This window comes from Schistocerca piceifrons, chromosome 3 (assembly GCF_021461385.2).
Source record: "Schistocerca piceifrons isolate TAMUIC-IGC-003096 chromosome 3, iqSchPice1.1, whole genome shotgun sequence".
Classification (NCBI taxonomy): Eukaryota; Metazoa; Arthropoda; class Insecta; order Orthoptera; family Acrididae; genus Schistocerca; species Schistocerca piceifrons.
In genome coordinates, this window is record NC_060140.1 from 837339273 (window position 1) to 837362042 (window position 22770).

At 39.0% G+C, this 22770-nt stretch overlaps 1 protein-coding gene across 1 annotated transcript in view; it reads right to left on the reverse strand.

The window, feature by feature from the left end:
- The window catches only part of LOC124789102 (aspartate aminotransferase, cytoplasmic-like), an 80065-nt gene that overhangs the window by 15832 nt on the left and 41463 nt on the right, over positions 1 to 22770 (reverse strand). The window contains exons 2-7 of the mRNA XM_047256390.1: positions 17235 to 17416; positions 1986 to 2094; positions 1549 to 1766; positions 1265 to 1415; positions 1013 to 1178; positions 780 to 922 (exon numbers count right to left, since the gene is read on the reverse strand). Of these exons, the coding sequence (XP_047112346.1) occupies positions 780 to 922; positions 1013 to 1178; positions 1265 to 1415; positions 1549 to 1766; positions 1986 to 2094; positions 17235 to 17416 (969 nt within the window). The remainder of the gene's footprint in view (positions 1 to 779; positions 923 to 1012; positions 1179 to 1264; positions 1416 to 1548; positions 1767 to 1985; positions 2095 to 17234; positions 17417 to 22770) is intronic.

Consider the following 22770-nt stretch of genomic DNA (forward strand, 5'->3'; position numbering starts at 1 on the left):
AATTCTCTAAGTTATCTCAATGAATTTCTTTCTCGATCCAAAATTGTAAAGTCCTTTTTGACTCACCTTGTATGGGAACAACAGTTGCAAAAGTCACTGCAAAACTGAATGTCAAACTCATGTACCCTGTCAACACCAAAGCAACATGAAGGAGCTCTGTGAGCAGGGAATTGGAGAATTCCAGGGCAAGCTGGAGTTCCAAAACCATTCATCAGTGATGCAAATGCTTGTATCAGAGGAAAATGCATAAAACCTGGACTATGTGGCAATGGAAGAAAGTCATTTGGTCAGACAAGTCTTGTTTCACACTGTTTCCAACTTTTGTCTGAGTTTAGGTCCCAGGAGTGAAACATGGTGAGGATTTTTTGATGGAGGGGATTTTGGCAGCCACATTGTACTATTGCATGGGCATAATAAGTCACAAATTGATGGAACACAGCTTTCACTATGGAACAAGCCTCAGAATTTGTTTGTTAAGAGCATAAACTTGTAATCTATTTTTAAAATAAAAATTTAAAATAAAACCAGAGAATTACCAAAGAATTCACTCAAGTGCATATAATTCTGAAGCAATTAACTTTGGTTTAGTTAGCAACTCTCATTCAGTATTTTCTGGTCAGTAAATCTATACTGAGCATTGATTGAGTTTTTATTCTGTGTGAGTTAATATCAAACCGACAAATTTTATTAAATCCATCAATACCACACATATCTGAAAGTAAAAATGGGCCATAGAAAGGTATTGAACAGAGATAACATATTCTAAGTGAATGATGTACCTGTGAGGCCAGTGTAAGAGAACATTCCTTTATGTTCAGTTATGTGGTCCCAGTTACCTGGGGTCTTCAGCCTTTCAAGAGACAGCTTAAACTCTGATCTAATGCTCTGCAAACGTTTTGTCATGCTCTGCAAACATTCTTTCCTGAAACACATACAGAAAATGGAACACAGCTGATTTGAACTACATTATATCTGTTGATAGACACTATACATTTCCATTAAATCTACTAACCACTCTTTAGTCAGCTCTGGGTCATTAAGTATACAATCAACTACTCGAGCTCCATGAGCTGGTGGAGTCAGATACATTGCTCTGACGATAGTGTGCAAGTGAGATTGTATTTTTAATTTGTCTTGGATGTTTTTGGGTACTACTGCCAGATTTCCAACCCTTTCACCTAAAATATTGACATAAAAGAGGTATTAGATTTTAAGAGCCATGTGCAGACTATATCCTCATCTAGTGATTGTGCTTAATACATACTGTATAGGCCAAAATTTTTTGAAAATGATTGTGCACAAAACAGTTCGAAACCTCTCTCTTCAAAGTATCTAACAGGCCAAGCATCTTCATCCAAGTCCCCAGATGCAAAGCCAAGATAAGCTCCATCAAAGAAAGGGAAGAGCTTGTTCTCCTACATGAAGAAAAATGCATCATAGTTCACTTTACAATAAAAACTTTTAAAAATTGAAAAGAACATCGCTTTCATTTGTCATAAATCCTGAAGCACTTTGTATTTCATCTAAATGCAAAATCTTTATATTTACCTGCATGACATCAGCAATTTTAATCCACTGTTCCTTTGTAGGATCACAACCAGTTGGATTATGAGCACACAAATGTAACACAATGACAGAATTTTCTGGTGCAGTAGAAAGATCACTTATCAGACCATTAATATCCAAAGATCTTGTTGCATTGTCCCAGTATCGGTACTGCCGTATATCACCAAAGCCAGAGAATTGTAGAATTTTTTGATGGTTATCTGAAATTCAGATTTGGCCTCATTCAAATTGACTTTTCAAAAAGCAGTTTTCTAAGATTCTAATTGTGACATATCAAGTCATGTCACTGACTTTTTTGTGAAATAATTTATATTGAAATGTTATACAGAAAGTAAATATTTTCAATAGCCTTTTTATGATTCCAACAATAAGGCTAAATATATCATAAAAATCTCATTAGAAGGGCAAATACAACATACCCCATGTTGGAGTGGGAACATAAGCAATATTGAAGTTTAGTATTTTTGACAGAAACTCTGATCCAATTCTGAATGACCCAGTCCCACTGAGTGAATGCACGCCAAAGGCCTTGAAAAGATTTAATGGAAAATTATTTTTGTATAAAAGCAATAAAAAATGCAGTGGCAACTGCTATAACTGCCACTTCAAAAAAAGTAACAGTAATTAATAACAAATAAAATATGAACTCTTTGAAAGAGAAAAACCTTTATATAAAAGTTAATGATGCTATTAATAATTAATATCATAGTCAATAATATTTTACACAGAAGAATAAAGTCTACTTACCAGCAGCTGAAAAATAAATAGCTTAAGTTACTCTGGTTGTGCATCATTAAATGGCTGTTAGTACGCACCCCTCTCCTGTCTTCAAGACTACTTTTAATATTCAAATTTTGCTTTAATGGTAGTAATGTATTTTATGGTATTCTCAAACAAATACAGTATTTGTGTTCATGTTCCATATATTGTGAAGTTCAAAGCAGAAACTCTTTCACCATTCTGCTTGATTGGCCTATTTACAAATGACGAAGGAATGGTAATTTCCTACATATGTCTGGTAAGTTCAATGATTTCTCTGACATTATCAGTGTGGTCTATATGTGATTTCTATGTCATTGGCAGTAGTTACCCTACTGTTTGAATGATTCTCTGGCACAACACTAGATGTTGTTGTGAAAACTGTATAACATTGCAACAGGATGGCTGCTCTTGAACCACTCCCTTATTAAACCCACTTTTATTGACTAGTGGATTATAGCCTAACAGTTTAGAATAGTTTGACCACGGGTAACTGTTGAAGGCTGATCGGTTAATATTTGCACGGGAGTTGTCTCGTATCAAATCCAATAAAGCTAATTAGGATGTCAGGTAGCAATAATTGGTAAATACTTGGTGTTAATTTTCTTTATTTATTGTCGAAACAGCATGAATGAGGCAGTTACTCCCTACATCTGACAAAATAATAATGGCTAACTCATAACAGGTCACCTATTAATGTCGCCACTTGCCATTATTCTTCATGTGGCACTGAATGCACAATCCTCACTGCAGTCCAAATCGTGGGTGTCTGACACGGTTGTTGCATAATCACAGTATGCAAATGAACACTTATACACATCAACAAATCACTCAATTAATGCCATTTATGTATTTGCTGGAGGTCAGGCCCATGACATTGGGTGACACACACAGCAGTTAAACAATTGTAACTGCAGTTGGCCATCCTGCCAAAATCTGCCCTGCTCACTTAGCAGCCAACAACTCACTTGCTTGGAGTCTCAACACTGACTACTCTCTGCTGCACTCAGCGCTTGACTATCCATAGTACCTACTGTGACCTGTGTGAGGCAATGATATATTGTTCTCAATACATAAGGGGCGGTTAACCCCTTACACTCTCCATCTTGAGGTGCGCCTGTGGAAGCTGCAGTGGAGAGTCAGTTCAAATTCTAGCTTGCTAGAAATGCACTGACAGGGGAAGTTGACATTCATAACACCCTGCTGAAGAAACAAGCAACGGATACCACCACACTGCACAGCTGGGGAAGCCTGGCTGCAAGCTGCAGGTCTTGGCATAAGTGCTCCAGAAAGTTGTTGATGCCTTACCCAGCTGTCCTGAATTTGAACCCCCATCAGTGTGTCCTCTTTCAATTTGTTTCTCTCCAATTGATGATGACTTAGCGCACAGTCATGGCTGGTTCCCATGCTTTGTTGAGCCTCTTTAATGACCAAGTCATTCTCCATATAAGGAGTAGTTATAAAGTTTCAATTGTCACCTTAAAAATAAAATTACAGTTTTATTCTTTTCATTTTTGTAGGTACATATCTGCAGTCCTAGTACACATTGAACTCTCCATGCCTAAGTACCATAGCACACTGCTAAGGGAGCCAAAACAAAACGGTGCTGCCACTGATAAGTGGAGTGCTGTTCGGTATTCTGGTGGCCTACATAACATTCCACAGCTGTGACTCTGGCATGCAGATGTATGAGTGCCACGGAAGTCAGAAGATGACAGCACTGGCAGAAACCCCATATTCTTGGATGTGTATGCAACCCCTCCAGAGTGCACTTGACCAGCTGGCCGGTGACCTATCTAGAGTTGAGCCTGGCCAGTTTCGCACACAGTCTGATATTTACTCCAGCTGATGTGACAAGAGCCAGTAGTGCAGCCACTCCATGGCTTCCAGCTGCCAACTATTGGTGTGTGAGACCTCATGCAACTGGGTAATGGACAGCACTTCATTGAGGGAAGGGTTTTCCAATTGTATGGCTTGTTGCTGGACTTCCTTATTAGAAGTGGTGTGGATTATAACATTGCAAACCACATTGTCGTGTGCAACTCTTTTGACTTGGACACAACGAAACGGCACTTGCTACTAAGGCCATGGAGAGTTGTGTTCCAGGCATGATAACATGATGGGACTGTTTCTTGCATTGGTAGAATTCAACCCTAACAGCCGCAACATGTGAGCAGCAGTGATAATAGGAAGACAACAGCAAGCACAAACTGTCAAAAGATAACGAAGAAGGTTCCTGTAATGGGGCCCACTGCCACAACATCTGATATGAGGTGGGAGAAATCTAGGAGTGAAACAGTGCATGAAATACCTCTGAATCTATGGAAGGCATGTAAATGTTGCTGTAGGTGGTGTCCATGTGCTTCCCAATCTTCTGCTGCCCCATCAAACAGAGGGAACAGAGGAGGAAAAACAGCCAGAGATGAAGTGGGAGAGAGCAACATTGGCATAGCCTGTCCAGGATTGTGAGAAGTTCTGTCTGTTGTTGAACTAACATTTGAAGCAGAGATTCCACATCACAACAAGAAAAATATCACAACCAAATCCAGAAAGCAACCACATAATATGAGGGTTGGAACTTACACAGTGGCAACTATTTATTCACAACTGATACAAAAGAGTTACAGTAGTAATATTGGTAATTTTTGCCTCACAAACTGTAGTATATGCTCAATAGTAAATGCCTGATGGCCTGAAGTTATCAAACAATTGTAATGTAAAAGAAATGAACCGTCGCATAGCAACAACAGAATCTATTATTCTTTATCTTTGCGACTCCTGCATGGTGGCTGTAAATCTCTATGTACACATATTGATTAATGATTTAAAAAGAATTCTGTTGTTTCAAGGTTGCATAAAAATGGAGGATGATGACAACACTTTGCAACCAAGCAGCAGTAAGATGACAGGTGCTCTGCAAGATCAACAGCCTCAGCACACAGCACCACAGGGAAAGAATGTGAAAAGCAGTAAACTGCTGGCATTCTGGATGTCAAGGCCAGAATTCTGGTTCTGCACATGGAAAGCGGTTTCTGCCAACATGATATACAGGATGATACATTACTGTTCCATTGTGTTGTTGCCCACTTAAATGAAGTTCAGTCATTGCAGAAGGTACTTTATGCATGCTTAGTTATGCAGCACTTAAGGTCTGCCTAATCGAGTGCTTGGCACAGTCACCAGAATACAGGCTCTGCAGCGTAATGGCAGTTGATGGCTTAGGAAACATGTCCACCACCCAGCTACTTTGCAACCTGCACTTGCGAGTGGGACTGACCTATTTTTCAAACAGTCCCTCCATATAATACAGCTCAGCAGTCTTTCAGAGAACATGAGACTTATCCTCACAGCGGATAAAAATGCTACACTGCATATGGTGGCAGACAAAGCTGAAAACATGGTGGCTAGCATAAAAGGATAGTGCAAGAGTAGTCATTCTGCCAGCAGCCCAGGCCCGAGTATTTCAGCAGCCACCAGAAACTTCTGCCCTGATGCAAGTGTGCTGGGTGAAGCATTGGCCCCTACATCTGATCAACTAGCCCTAGAAGTTAAAGCACTTGCAGAATAGGTGGGAGCACTACACAGAGCACAGTGTTCAGGAGAACAAAGCCAGGGCAAACAACAGGATTGTGATTAACTAGATGGTGGATGGCACCAGAACAATATGAGCAGCTGGTGCTGATATTACTGCGGTTCCACAACAAAGCACACACTTGCTCAGCCCTGCATCAGTAACTAAACTCACCCAACAGCTGCTAAAGGGCTTAGCTCAACATTCAAGCCACTCTCCCTCTGCCACAACCACCTTGCTCATTTTTAAGGAGTCTCATACCCACACTTTTGTTTATAGCTTGCACCCAGGTGAACAATGTGCAAAAATGTCTGTGTTGTATTTCACATTGACATCTCAGTTCATTGACTCAGTGGCTTCTCCATGTGTGTCTTCAACAATGGGATTTCACGCTCATAATGGACAGGAGTAGCAGGATGACACACGTGCATATAAGGAGAACAACACTTTTCCACTGGTCGCATGCACAGACACAATACACATGCGCTGCAAATACATTACCACCTTTCCTGGCTATGAAACCTTCAACTTTGAAGAACTGAGTTTTTATGGCAGTCCTATGCAGATCCTCACCCATGGATCACTTTTGGTCAGTTTCACCCACTCACAGAAAATTTAAAAGAGGCTCTTCGTGACAGACAAAATATCACAGTTTTTAGGGATCACTGGCTCTAACATCAGTGTTTTACCAAGTAAATTGTTTCAACCGGACTGTATGAACACTCCCTTCTACATCACGGCAGCTAATAACACATCCATTTTGGCATATGCTGAGAAGAGATTGTTCATCGGCATAGGTCTACAGGATCCAATCATAAGGAATTCATAACTGCATACGTCGGGAAACCTACCGTTGAGGCGGACATACTACACCATTTCCAGTTACTCATGGATGTCCTCATGCCTGACAGCTCAGGCATGTTGTTATATGGACAATTTCCTCATATTTTTTCAATCACTGACACAGCGTGCTAAGCACCTATGACTTCTTTTTGAATGACTCCAACAAGCAGGGGTTGTGATAAACACAGGTAAGTATGTTTTTGGCCAGGGTAATGTCACGTTCCTAGGGTTTGAGATGTCAACAGCAACCGTTTTGCCTCTAGTGGAATGAGACAGACTGATTTAGGAAATGACATGACCAAGGAAATTCAAGGACCTATGATGCTTTTTAGGTATGCTCAACTACTATCAATGCCACCTACCTCTTGGGGCATCATTGCTCACACCTCTCGCCATGTTGCTTAAGGGAAAACACATGGTGACTTGGAGCGAGGAAGCAATAGCCACATTTCAGTCATTGAAAGAGTATGTCATACAAACTGTACTGCTGAGTCATCCACACAAAAACATGCAGACAGCTATTATGGTGGATGCAAGCCAGGTCATGGTAGGCACTGCCCTCCAAGAGCACACTGATGGCACATGGCAACCCTGACATTCTTTTCCATGCTGTTAACAGAGAACTGAAGAAACTGAAGTGCCATAGATCAGGATATGTATGCCACTTATGCAGCTGTAAAGCACTTCCATGAGTGTGTGGAAGGCATAGGGTTCATGATTTTCATGGACCACATCCTTGTCACCACATTGTTTAAAAAAGGATCACCTAACAGTGTGTTTGGATAGATCAGACAGGTGGAATTTATTTCTCAGTTTACCATTGATGTCTGCCATGTAAGTGGCTGCATGACTATCATTGCTAACTGTTTATTCAGACATTTCACCAGTTCTAGGGCCATGTAATGGAATCACATTGCACATGCCCAGGTGCTGGACAGGGGAGTCAGACATGCTAAGGTAACAACAGGTTTCAAGTCTACAGTTATGGAGAGTCAAATCATGATGGGAAAATGTAACTCTGTCATGGGATGTGGCACAGTGTACCAGTGTGCCTACATTCCACACAAATTCCAGAGAATCATTTTTCGGCCTTCCATAATCTTGCACACCCGGGAGTATGGGCTATGGAGAAAGTAAGGAAGAGTTAGGTGGTGTGGCCCAGGGTTGACAGAGATTTCCAAACATGGGAAAGCAGTGTGATTGATGTCAGCAGGGCAGAATTGGCAACCATGTCTTAGACCCACAAGGATCATTCATCGCACATTCAGACATATTTGGGCACATCCATGTAGACCACATGGATTGGTCCCCTTCCATACTCCAGTGGCTTCTGTTATCTGATAACCTTACTGAATTGCTTTGCCCACTGGCTGGAGGCCGTACTTGTGACAGACATCACAGCAGGTACAGTAGCAACGACTATCTTAGGGGAACAGATCGCAAGGTTCAGCCCACCACTCACCATCATGATGAACAAGAGCTGGCAATTCATTTATTTTATTATTTATTTATATGTCAGGTTCAATAGGATCAAACTGAGGAGCAAATCTCCAAGGTCTTGGAACATGCCAGTACATGAAATTACCGAATCAAGATGGCAGCATGTATACAAGTTGTAGAAAATTGCTCCATAAACTACGAGTTTTTATCATCAGTGAAGTATCGCTTGTGTGGTGAAAAAAAGAAAACCGGTGTTAGAACGTGTCCAGTAAAACATATATGGTATCATTCAAGCTGCTTCGCAAAAGTAAATCACAATAATGTATTTTCGTGTGACTGTAATCATCCGTGTAACGGCCGAGAAGCTGCCACAGAGATGTGTAACTCTGAGCTCGAACTAAGTGTGAAAAATGAAGTACTCAAAGACTTAAAAGCAGCTAGAAAGTACATTAAATTATTAGAAAGCATGATTCAGCTTCTTACTGAACCCGCTGAAACATCAGTTTTTACGCCAAAAACATCATACTCTGCCAACAGCACAGAAAATGAGGTAGGCCTAAATATTTACTCCGATAGTCATGGACGCGGTCTTGTGGAAATTCTCAATAATCATCAGGACTTAAAAGCCTACAGTTGCGTATAACCAGGTGCTCCAATGCAGGAAATTATAAAGGACGTTATAAAAGACAATAACAAAAGCACAAATCGTTATATTTTATTAATTGGAGGTGCCAATGATGTGTACAGGAATGAGTCACTGAATGCTGTGCACAACTTAAGGAAATTTCTTGACGGTACTAAGAAGCAGTACGTGATTGTCACTAGCATTCCTTGTAGACATGACCTTATCCCCACTTCGTGTGTAAATGCCGAAATTAGGGAAGCCAACTCACAATTTCAGGAAATATGCAAAATGTATCAAATACAAACTTTCTTTGTACAGATTTTCTTAAGAGAGACTGCTTCACGAAACATGGGATGCATCTGAACAAAAAGGGCAAGAAACTTTTGTTTGGTAAAATCAGTGAAATGCTAGAGAGACTGAACAAACATAGTGACAGCATGTCATTACCATTAGCTCCAACAGTTTTAAAGCAAGCACCAGCAGAAGTATTTCCACAAAAAATGCTAAAAGCATCAGAAACAACCACAGCAACAACAACAACAACAAAAGCAGCAACAGCAGCTACATCAACAGCAGAGCCACCTCTGCTACCAGCAATGGCAACAGAATCAATGGTAGCTGGACCAACTCCGCCAAAAGTAGTAAAAGCATCAAGAACAGTTACACTAACAACAACAAATGCAGTAACAGCTCCATCAACTGCAGAGCCAGCCCTAATACGAGCAGGAAAATCAACAGCAAAAGCAACAGAACCATCATTAGCAACAGCAGAACCATCCACAATAGCAGCAGAATCAACTCCAACATTAGCAGAACCAGTACTGTCAACAAAAAAACTTCAGACAGCAGACGGAAGCCAGTGCCTCTATACCATCTAAATGATTTTTTAGTGGAAACCAGAAAGAGGAGGAAGCCCACAAGAGAAACAGAGATTTGACCACATTTAAGTCAGTAAAGCAGAGAAATCTACAACAAGGTATTTACAACTTTAAAATAATCCACCAGAATGTAGAGGGCTTGAGCAAGAAATATGAACAATTAGACGTGCTTGTAAATGAAACTATGCCTGATGTGCTTGGTATTAGTGAACACTAGCTATCTGATGTCAAATTAGAACTTTTTAAACCTCTAAACATGGTACTAGCTAATAAGTTTTGCAGATCTACTATCAGAGGTGGGAGTGTATCAATGTATGTAAAGAGCACATTTGATTTTAATTCTGTAAATGTAAATAAATATTCATTAGAAGGAACAATTGAATTATGTGCAGCACGTATAAAGATACCAAATGATGAAATTTATGTTATATGTTTATATAGACCGCCAGGTGGAAACTTCGAAGTTTTCTTAACAAAGTTTTGTGATATGATAGAGAATGTTTTTATATCACACCTGAATAAGTTAGTAATTATAGGAGATTTCAACATAAATATATTAGCAGATAAGTTACACACTAGACTATTCAAGAATACTCTGCCTGAATATAATGTAAGATACCTGATAAACACTGCAACCAGGGAGACTGAAACATGCCACTCTGCAATAGATAACATAATCACTGGTATTCGTCTTTACGATTTTATATCTTCTGTTATTATAAGTGCTTTGTCAGACCACCTTGCAGTAGAACTAAGTGTGCACATAAAAAAGGTTCCTACACACAGTTGCTATATATATATTAGGATGAATACAGACCAAAATATAACTCAGTTGAATAATATGCTAAGGAATGTGGATTGGAACATTGTTCTGATGACACTTCATAGTTATGGCAAATTATCAAGTGAACTATTCTAAATTCTTAACCAAGCCTGCCCATTAATAAAAAATAGAATTCAGTCACATGCTGTAATCTGAAACTGGATATCAAGTTCAGTCACTGAGGCTAGAGAAAAACTAAGATGGTATGAGTATGCTATGTTAAATGACTTGAGCAATAAAAAATTAAAAGAAGAGTTCAAAAAGTATGAGAAATACTATGTAGACCTCCTAATTTCAGAAAAACAGAAACATTTTGAAAGTGTCATTCAGAACTCAAATAATATCTCCAAACCATCATGGTCACTAGTAAATAGAGAAACAGGTAAATCTGGGAACCATACAACTGAAAATCACTTGCTGATAAACGGTACAATAGAAACTGATCAGAATAAGATAGCAGATCTATTTAACAATTACTTTGCTTCTGTTGGCTCCAGCATAAACAATCAGCTTAAAAATCATAAATACAAATTCACAGGAACACCAGTGTCAGGAAGTATATTTTTGATGCCAACAAGTAAAGAAGAAATAATTGAAATAGTGAGTAGCTTAAAGAATTCCCATGCAGCAGGATATGATGATCTTAGTCTGGACACTCTTAAGAAATGTATACATAAAATTGCATCACCTTTATCAACAGTTATCAATTCTCATATGGAAGATGGTCTATTTCCAGATGAGTTGAAAATTGCCCGAGTTGTGCCTATTTTTAAGAAAGGAAACAGGAATTTAGTAGAAAACTTTTGACCCATTTCTGTTCTTCCAATAATATCCAAAATCTTTGAGAAAGTAATATACAAAAGAATCTGGAACTTCCTGGTATGCATAAAAGTGATTTCTAAGGGGCAGTATGGGTTTGTCAAGGGGTCATCCACCATTACAGCGGCATGCAACTTAATCAAAGGTGTCACTCAAGCAATAGATAATAAAGAACATGTATGTGGCATCTTTCTAGACAAACAAAAAGCATTTGACTGTGTTGATATGACCATATTGCTGGACAAACTGTGGAACTATGGCATTCAAGGCACAGCCCATAATCTGATGAGGTCCTACTTGACAAATAGGAAGCAGTTTGTGTCTATTAGCACTACAGAGGGAGCATACAAATCAAACACCACTGACATAAATTTTGGTATTCCACAGGGGTCAATATTAGAACCACTTCTTTTTATTATCTATGTAAATGATATTCAGTCCATAACAAACCATGCAACAGCTATCTTATATGCAGATGATACCACGTTAATATGCAGCAATTCAAGCTATTCACAGCTCGAAGTGGAATCCAATACTGCAGCAGGCTTAATTCTGCAGTATTTTAGTGAAAACAAACTAAAACTAAACACCAAAAAATCTGTCTATATTGAATTTGATCTTGGGAGGCAAAAAACTCATGAAAACCAAATCTTAATGGGTGATGAATACATTAAAAAACAATACTCAACCAAATTTCTTGGCCTGACACTAGATGCAGAGTTAAACTGGTCTGATCATGTGAATGATATTTGCAAAAAGCTATGTACTACCACATATGTCCTAAGAAAACTGACACCTTTTTGTAACATCACCACTCTGAGACAAATATATTTTGCACTATTTGAATCCTATCTAAGTTATGGGACAGAGGTATGGGGATCCACCAGTAAAGGTAATATGAAAAGTGTACTTACCTTACAAAAGAAGGCACTTAGAATTATGGGAAAGAAATGTGCCAGGGAGTCCTTCAGAAATTTGTTTAAAGAATTTAAAATACTAACTGTTCATAACCTGTATGTGCTGAAGATAATCATTATGGCAGTAAACAGTAACAAAACACTTAATAAAGAAATACACGATCACAACACTAGAGGTAGAGAGAGACCCCACATCATCTCTCATAGAACAACACTTTATGAGAAAAGCCCTCACTATGCAGGCATAAAACTACTGAACTGCTTCCATCCTAATATCTCCAAATTGCCCATTACAAAACTAAAAATGAAATTAAAATTATGGCTCCTAAACAATCCTGTATATTCAATAGATGAGTTTCTAGATTTAGTACACTCGTATGATGGAAGACCATCTATCTAAAAATATATGTAATCTCAGATCTTAGACTGTGTCACAAACTGTAAATATTTGAATGTCAGATATGAATACTGTGTTACAAACTGTAGATTTCTTAATCTAAGTATGGCAATAACAATTTTTTTATGTATAGTCCATATATGTAACTCTGTTCTCTCAACTAAATTTAGAAAAAGTTGTGTAGATAAAAGTGCCAGCAAATAATATGTAACCCTAGTAAGTAAGGCTCTGACTTATCCAGAAGACTGGAACAAAAAAAACCTTTTTTTGTAATCAGTTGATATTGGATCAAAATAAATAAAATAAAAATAAAAAAATAAAACAACATAAAAGTAATAACAGATAAAAATAAAATGTTTATGAACCTGAAAAAAGTCAATTCATAAGTTTAAGTAAACACAATCAACAATACAACAAGAAACAGCTTAATTTTTCAAGGAACTCCTCAACAGAATAGAAGGAGTGACCCATGAGGAAACTCTTCAGTTTCAATTTGAAAGTGCATGAATTACTGCTAAGATTTTTGAATTTGAGCAGTAGCTTATTGAAAATGTATGCAACTGTATACTGCACACCTTTCTGCACAAGAACCAAGGAAGTGCAGTGCAAATGTAGATTGGATTTCTGCCAAGTATTAACTGTGAAAAAAGCTGCTTATTCTTGGGAATAAGCTAATATTGTTAACAAGAAATGACAGTAAGGAATATGTATACTGAGAGGCCAATGTAAAAATACCCAGACTCGTGAACAGGGGTCGTTACTTCAGGAAAGCTACAACTATAGTTGTTCTCGCCATCAGCTGCCCTCCACCCAGCAATGGTATGATGGAGAGGTTGCATCATATCTTGAAGGTGTCATTGTTATGTGTCAACACTACATGAACAGATGCACTGCTGCTCGTCTTGTTGGGCCCGCATTTGGCAATCAAGGAGGGTCTACAACATTCAGCAGCACAGCCATATAAGGCAAAGAGCTATGCCTGCCAGTGGAACTAATTACCAACAAGCTTTCTGACCTACCTCCACCAGCCTCTGTTACCAAGTTCAGTTAACACCTCAGAGAAAAGATGACCCATATACATTCTCCACGCCACAGTTACATGGACACAGGAACATCTTCAAGCACAAGGAGCTCTCAGTATACCTTTCATCTGGTTGCAGGATGACTCAGTCTGCCCACCACTCATGCCACAGTATGGTGGCCTGTACAAGGATCTGTAGTGTGGACCACACACTTTTAAAATTTAATACTTGGGATGAGACAAAATGGTTTCCATCAAGTCACTGCAGCTGGCACTCTTGGACATGAAGGCAGCAGAGGAGACTTCTCCAGTACCATCCACAATGCTGTTAGCCACCGCCAGACAGTGCAGTGCCAAAGGACCACACCCTGACTGGCTGTCACCAGTGGGAACTGCCACTAGCTCCGATTCCAGAGACTATGAAATCTGACTGTACTGAAAAACACCAGTTCCCCAACATACATGGTGCCTAAGTACTTTTTTAAAAACTGATGTAGTGACACAGATCAACAAACAAGTGACAAAATACAGTCAGCGTTAAATATCTGTAACTGAAGGACTTTGGGTCACCCTCTACTGGCACAATTCCCTATCTTGTGATGTTGTATGTTGTTCTGAGATATAGAGTGAAATTAAATGGTGTGCAATCTGTGTTCTCCATTGGATTATCTCCACTTTCGATGACATCCCTACAAACCTATAAAGAATGTTTTGAGAATAATTCAGTTTTCATATATATTGTAATGTTAAATGACGCATTATAGTTAGATTATACAAAACAAACATATTCAATAACAGGATTCTAGCACAATATAATGTTGACATTTCCTGTTGGGGAGAGTGTTGTACATAGAGGATAGTGTACCTAGAAAAAGTGATGCTTTTTGGCTGGTACTTCAGTGTAATGACTAATTTTAGAATGACTCAAAGGAATGCATACTAGCAACTGCCGTAAGCAGTTTCCCCCATTTTCTACAGTTTTTTTCACATTTAATTCCTGTATAATATATTACAGCTATTTGGTATATATTGTCAATTATTCTTTTATGGTAAGAAAATTCTATACATTTTTAGAAATATTTATGTAACATGTGGACAGTTAAGCCATACTTTGTCAGTCATGCAGCATCTTGCAGCTTGAAACAGAAGGTCTTTTACCATGGACTGAATTTCTTTAATGTCTTAACAATTTTACCTGTACTGAAAATAGAAATCTGTGTTAATTTCCAACAGTATACTTAAAAAGCATTGAACTTGTAACTAGTTTTTGATAATACTTTAGCTTAATTTGGTTTCAGATACTGATTATTGATGTATAATAGAGTAATAATGTAACAGATAGATGATTAAATACAGTATTGACAAGGTTTTCTCAATTGTAGTACTTTTAAATTTCAATAGAATATTTGTTCCTAGCTACCTGAAATGTTATGTTTTGGAACTGCTTTGACATTTGTAAAAACCTGAATTTTTCAGAGTAATTTTTATAATTTCAGAAGAAAGACTGCAGCACATACAAAGTGAGTGCTGTCATTTAAAAATGGAAAATGAAAATACATGAAATTTCTGTTACAGGGCTGGCTAAATGCAAAAGTTTGAAATGTGAAACAATGTTTACTCTCCCCTTGCTGTTACAATGAGGTTTCATGGTATTGTTGATGCCACTTCCCTATTTATAGTCAAGTTTGATTCCTGGCTTAGAGTCAGAAAACACCAAGGGAATGTCCATTTCATGGAATAATGATGCAGCTGGAGACAAATGAACCTTACTTGAAAAAACAATACCCTGGTGACTATAAAGCTGTCGAACAACTCACAGTAAAAAATTGTCTAGATACTAAGATGTTGTGGCAGATGCGTTTCTGCTACACTGCCCCTGTACAGTCCTCTTGTCTGTGGATTTTCCAGCAGTTTTCTAGTTATACTGTTTTTCAAGTGAAGTTGGTATACACTGATGAGCCAAAACATTATGACCATCTGCTTAATTGCTGGTTCGTCCATCTTTGGAATGAAATACATAACTGATTCTGCACACCAAGGATCCAGGTTTATGGAGGTACATGGCAGTATGTTTCTGTGAACAGGGCACGTAATTTGTGTAAATAATGGGCTGCTGATTTGCGTATGTGGTGATGGTGCCCGATAGCAACCCAGATAGGTTCCTTAGTATTTATATCAGGCAAATCTGGTCACTGAGACAGCAACATGAGTTCACTATAACGCTCCTCAAACTACTGTAGCACAATTCTGGCTCTCAGACACAGGAAATTATAATGCTGAAAGATGACATCACCAGCGGTGAAGATATCAAGCATGAAAGGATGCAGAAGGTTCACAGTTGTCAGCGTGCCTTCAGTTACTACCACAGGTCCCACGCGAGTGCAGGAGAATGTCTCTCTTAGAATAATACTGCTCCCATTAGCCTGTTCCCATGGTGCGCTGCAGGTTTTGAGGCACCATTCAGCTTGATGACAGCATTTGTGGAGACAACCACAGACCTAGTTTAGCAAAAATGTAATTCACCTGAAGAGCCAACATGTTTCCATTGATTGATGGTTGAATCTTGATAGTCTTGTGCCCACTGCAATCATAATTGACAATGTCATTGGATCAACATGTGAACATGTAATGGGTGATCTGCTGTGGAGGTCCATTTTCAACAATGTACCTTGAACCATGTGCTCTGAAGCACTTGTGCTTGCACCACCATTGTGCTCTTTTGCAGAGATGCCACAGATCACTGTCTATCCTTCTTTACAGAGCAGAAAAACATTCAAACTCCACATTCTGTGAAGAGTCGTGGATGTCCAACCATTTAGCACGTAGTGGTAATTTCACTGTCCTCTTACCTCTTTCCGCAGATGCTTATGACAGTAGCTTGTGAACTTTCAACTAGCTACACCATTTTTGAGATGTTCACAGGCTCTGTGTAAAAATAATCTATCCTTTGTCCAACTCACTTATTTCAACAGATTTCCCTTTCGCAGCCTATATCTTCACTAGGGTGATCCCTGATCCATGTCTGATCTACTTACAGTCTTTTATTACCATGTCACATCCCTTCTCCTCCATCAGATGGCATCCAGTGTCATGGAGGGTAGTGGTCATAATGTTATGGCTTATCAGTGTATGCAGATGAAGAATGTATACCCTACATATGTATGAGAAAGCACAACTTGCAGATCTTGATTGATGTATGCATCTTTTAAAGACACCTGAAGGTGAAACCATCTAATTTCAAAATGACAATTGCTGCTGAGTGTTTGAGTGTCTGTTTAGTTGTGCATGTGCATGTGAAGAGACTGAGCGTAATAGCTAGCAAACACTGTTTTCTGCTACAGGTATCTATGTAACACACATCAGTCTGCTATAGATGAGTGGTCATCTTTCACGTATTTCACATATTATTCCATCCAGAAATATCCATTATTATAATAATTTCAGAACTGACAGGATGTAAAAATTACACAAGTAAATACAGCAGAAGAAAAATTGAGAAAATTAAAATTTGCCAACAATCTTATATGTTCTACATCGCAAATACAAAAATAGTATTGTAGACAGTATTGCCATACCCGGTTTTCAAGAACAGCTCTTGATTTTTCACCCAACAGAAGTTTAGTGGCAGCAGAACTGAGTGACTCAATCCCAAGAAGCATTAGATATTCATGGTTCAGGCTTTTGTCAGCAGCCACTTTCTCTCCAATTCTTTGCACTATTGGTAAGACCCACGGCTTGCCTTCATTGTCCTTGTAAGCTAAACAATGATAAGTTCTGTGACATTTTGAAATAAAAGTAAAATGTAAACTTGTGAAAAACAGCACGTAAAAATATTGACATATTGGTATTGGAATGTGGCATAGTCTCTCATGCAGATCATCAACATTAAGCATATAAAATAGTTATGTTCATACCAAGCATATAACTTTATTTTTTGTACTCTACAAACATGATGCATTAGCTACTTCAGACAGTATTACAAAATATCCTTCCAGATTGTCCACTTGCTGTTTTGGAAACAATAACTCTTTATTATACTTATTGCTAACTAGCATTTTTATGTGATATTGCATTGCTGATGTTGTTCAGGAGGACAATGCAACAGGCACTGAAGTAAATACAGCCTCATGAAATACATGAATTGCGAATATGGACAACCATCAGCTGTATAATGGAATGATGACAATGAAAATTTGTGCTGGACTGAGACACGAACCAGGATTTCGCACTTATCATGGGCAATTGCTTACCATTAGGCTATCTGATCATGTCACACACCCAGACCAAACTTGGTTATTGATATATGTGAGTCTGGATATGGCCATGAGCTAGCTTGAATGCCTAATGGTAAAGTGACCACTTGTGATAAGAAGGAAACGTGGGTTCGAATCACAGTCCAGCACAAATTTTCACTGTTGTCATTCCATTATACAGCTGATGGTTGTCCATGTTAACAACTGTGAATGCATTTTGTGTAAGCAATTTTATGTGTATAATAGATCAGTCAATTTGGCCTGTCATTCTGCAGTGAATTTTCCCAGACATTATATAAACAGGATCTTCCCTTACACAGCACTTTGTTCTTAACCTGCTCTCATGATGCTGCTCTCTTTATGCACTTATCAATGTACAATAGCCAGTTGTTTTCTACACCTTTCTTTAACCGCACTCCAGCTTTTGACCCAACTTCACAATACTACTTCATATTCTCAATCATTATTAATGATCACAGGAACTAGAATTGGTGGTTGTAGTGATAAAAATTACATGCTGAATTCTATGTTCAAATGTTCCTTTACAAAGGTAGATCCAGGAGTACTACACATTTTAACTCTTGCAGCACCTTGGAGGTGAATGATATAGTTACTAATGTCACTGGTATTGACAAACAGTTGAAGTTGTTAAAATTGAATGAGTCTCTTGGGTCCATTGTAATCTCTGTCAGATTCTATATAGAATTTGCAGGTGAGCTACTTTTGTTCTTAACCATAGTTTATCATGTACCTCCCAAACAAAAAATTATGTCCAGTGTTTGGAGGAAAGTACAGATCACAATCTCTGGAATGTCAACAAAACAACTGTCTAATATAATTGAAATCTGTCTATTGTAAAATCATAGAACATATGACTGAGCTGAAACATAATGAGGTATCTTGAACAGAATGACTTCATTTATGCTTTATGCTGAAAATATAGCTCACTCATGATCCTCTCATATTATAACTTGAAAGCCTCGGGTCAAGGGAATCAGGTGGATGAAGTTTTCTTCTTTTATTTCTGAATACTTCTTGACTCTTAATCACACCAACATACATTAACAAAGGATGATTACATGGGGTACTGAATTGAACAAAATTGTAATTGGATTTGATAAGATGCTTTAATATTCAAAAATCTAAAACTATACACTACACAAAGTGCAAAAACATAATAGCTAGGAGATAAACATAATATCAAGGAGTCACAGATGGATCACATAGTATCAATAATAGGTAAAGGAAGTGGCAGACTGTTTCATCTGTAGGATATTGGGGAAAATGCTGTTTATTTATGAAGGGAATTGTATACAAACATATGTGTGACCCATCCTAGAATATTGGCTAAGTGTGTGAAACACATACCAAATAAGACAACATATTGGACATAGGTCAAGGAGGGCAGCACAGATTGTAACAGGTTTGTTTGACTTGTAGTAGAGCATCATAGAAATAGCAAAAACCTGAACTAGGAGGCTTTGGGCTTCATTTCACAAATTCTATTAGACTTTGTCAGTTTCAGACATAGAAAAAAACTCTTGTAGAGAGTCACACAACTGTTCATCATATTTCCATCTAACAATGTCTCATGCGTCCTAAACAAATATGATTACTTAGTTTACTCATATCAACCTTAAAGGGGTGATATGTAGTGATTACCTAGGAGAAGAAGAACTTCTTATCCAAGATTACTAAAAAAAAATCTTTATTGTTGATAACAGGTTTCAGTAAAGCTAAGTTACCATATTCAGATCTTCATAAAGGTTATTACAAACATCTTGTGCCAGTGTGTAGCTGGCACAAGATGTTTGTAAAAACCTTTATGAAGTTCTGAAGATGGTAACTTCATTTTACTGAAACAGGTTACCAACAATAAAGTTTTTTGTAGTGATCTCAGCTAATAAGTTCTTCTTCTCCTAAGAAATATGATCACATTTAAAATACCAAAACAAAATTCTATACTACATTACCAGAAGATTTGAAATGAGGAAAGTTTGTAACATAAGCCTGACTGCTGTATTTTGAATTTATTCACGAAGCTCAAGCTCAATTTTTAATTGGAAAAGATGTTATAAAATTTTATCACCTCAAAAATATAAAGTTACATAATTATTCTTTGGTTTTGTGGTGATCACTTGACAGCAATGAAGCAATAGCGCCGGTCGGAGTGGCCATGCGGTTCTAGGCACTACATTCTGGAACCGAGCGACCGCTACGGTCGCAGGTTCGAATCCTGCCTCAGGCATGGATGTGTGTGATGTCCTTAGGTTAGTTAGGTTTAATTAGTTCTAAGTTCTAGGTGACTGATGACCTCAGAAGTTAAGTTGCATAGTGCTCAGAGCCATTTGAACCATTTTTGGAAGCAATAGCCAACCCGTGAAGTATGTTAATCTGCAGGAACAGTGTGCTTTAGTTTCCTGTCTGGGTGATACACATACTTGTTATTATTTGTACTAATGACATAGTTGAGTGAATAATGGTGAATATAGTCAGCTGTATTCAGCTGTTGGAGTAGATGGTAACATGTATTGCTATCACTGTATGGGCATACCACAGTCACCGAGCAAGGTGGCGCAGTGGCTAGCACACTGGACTCACATTTGGGAGGACGACGATTCAATCCTGCATCCGACCATCCTGATTTAGGTTTTCCGTGATTTCCCTAAATTGCTCCAGGCAAATGCCGGGATGGTTCCTTTGAAAGGGCATGGCCAACTTCCTTCCCCGTCCTTCCCTAATCCGATGGGACCAATGAACTCGCTGTTTGGTCTCCTCCCCCAAACAACCCAACACCAAACCCAGACCACAGTTGGTAATGGAATGGCAAGTTTCCATCCAAGGCTGATAACAGTCATACAGGATCCAGTGGACCCCAAGTAGCACATCCACTATGGAACACCACCATGTGCACCTTCTGATGATGATGACGATGATCTTTGGTTTGGGGGGCACTCAACTGCACATTCATCAGCACCCAACAAAGCACCAGTTTTTACACAGTCCAATTTTTTTCACAGTCCAAGCTAGTCTCTGTCATAAATGATGAGGAGGAGGAGGAGGACAACACAAGCACCCAGTCCCCAGGCCGGGAATCAAACCCAGGACCCCGTAATCCAGTAGCAGCAACGCTAGCCACTAGACCACAAGCTGCGGTGTGGACACACGCACCTTCTGCTGCCGCAATATTGGATGGCCAGCAGCAGCAGTGACTCACCTACTCGCACTCAAGGTCACTTCACTACAGGATGCTAAGCAAATGCCACTTAGTCACAGCATCGACACCATCAATCATGCTTCAGTACAATGAGCTTCTTTCTAATGGACATTGTAATAGCTGGTCTCTGCTCCTTAATCATTTCTTTGTAATGAATCTTTATTTGCTTGGAGAAAAACAAGTTAAAGTAAACCTGTTTGCTGTGTTAACCTGTTCACTAATCATTTCTGCTCTTGTCCAGCTTTCCTGCAATGACAGTTGCTGCACCACTCTGCAGTACACCTCTCCTTACCATTGTGTAAGAAGCTGTACACAACAGACTATTCCTGTCTCTTAGTGAATAATTTTATGATGGTGACCCCAAGTCAAGTTTATTTGGTGTAATCTATACTGTGTGCAGTTATCATGTGACACTGTTCAACATGGGTCATTTATCGTTTTGCACAGTTGGCACAGTGGCACAACAGCTGATTACATCTGATGGCACTTTTGCAAGTGATTTGGTTCATCAGGCAGGTTGTGTACACCACATGGTCAACATAACCTCCCACAGACAGCAGTGGTGGGAACCATACAAGGTGACACATACATGCCTGCCCAGAGCACACCAAGTACGGAACCATGCTGGGTGCTCTGGACAATGACATTTCATGCACAAAATCTGAACCTCCATCTCAATGTTTTGTAGATGTTTCTCACACTAACATGGCGGATCCATACTGCCAGTATCAAACTGAAAATGTCCCACCACTAGTGTCACACATGGTTTCATGGCAGCCCATTTTATTTCTCAAATAAGTTCTGTGTCATTTCCCAATGACCACAGTCAATTCTGCCATGCCAGTTGCACATTTATCTGTGCCCACTGCGTCATGCAGCGTGTGCAGTCATCATTTCGTCCCATCTATGTGGACCTTGGGTAATATACCACAGGAGGACAGCACTACATTGGGCCATTTCAACTGAGATTTCGCCTCCAGTGCACTGGATGCCCCTTCTCCTCAGCTTCCATTGACTTGTTCTTCACTTCTATCAGTCATCCCACAACATACTAGCTGACTTGTTTCCAAAATTACTACAGCTGCAGAAGTACAGCCCAACAGCATGGTTCATGCTTGTGGATAGCCTTCTGGATGTCCATGGAATCATCGATGATGACACGCATTTGATGTGTCTGGTTAGTCACTTACATGACTGCACAGACCTAATTAGTGATATCCTGAACCCACTGTCATTTTGTAAATAAGACACCACCAAAACCATCATCACTGAATGCCTCTCCAACATCTCTGCAGACACCATTCACCACACAATCCATGAGGAACATTTGGAAAACAGATCTCCATCATAACTACAGCATTGTCCGTGTACACAGGTGGGGCTGGATACATGCTGGTTCTCACCTTATACACACTTTGATAGGTGAAGCTACTTCAGGGGCTGCAATTACAACTTTTATCACATGCAGCTGACCTCTTGGACATTAAACTCTGGTTGGTTGATGAGGTACACAATATTATCCGACATCATTGTATGGTTCTGATGATGACTGAGCCAAAGATTTTTGCAGGTGGCAAAAATGATTCCACCCTTCTGCCACTGGGCAGCAGAGGTCAGGCCAGAGCAGGTACAACATGCCTA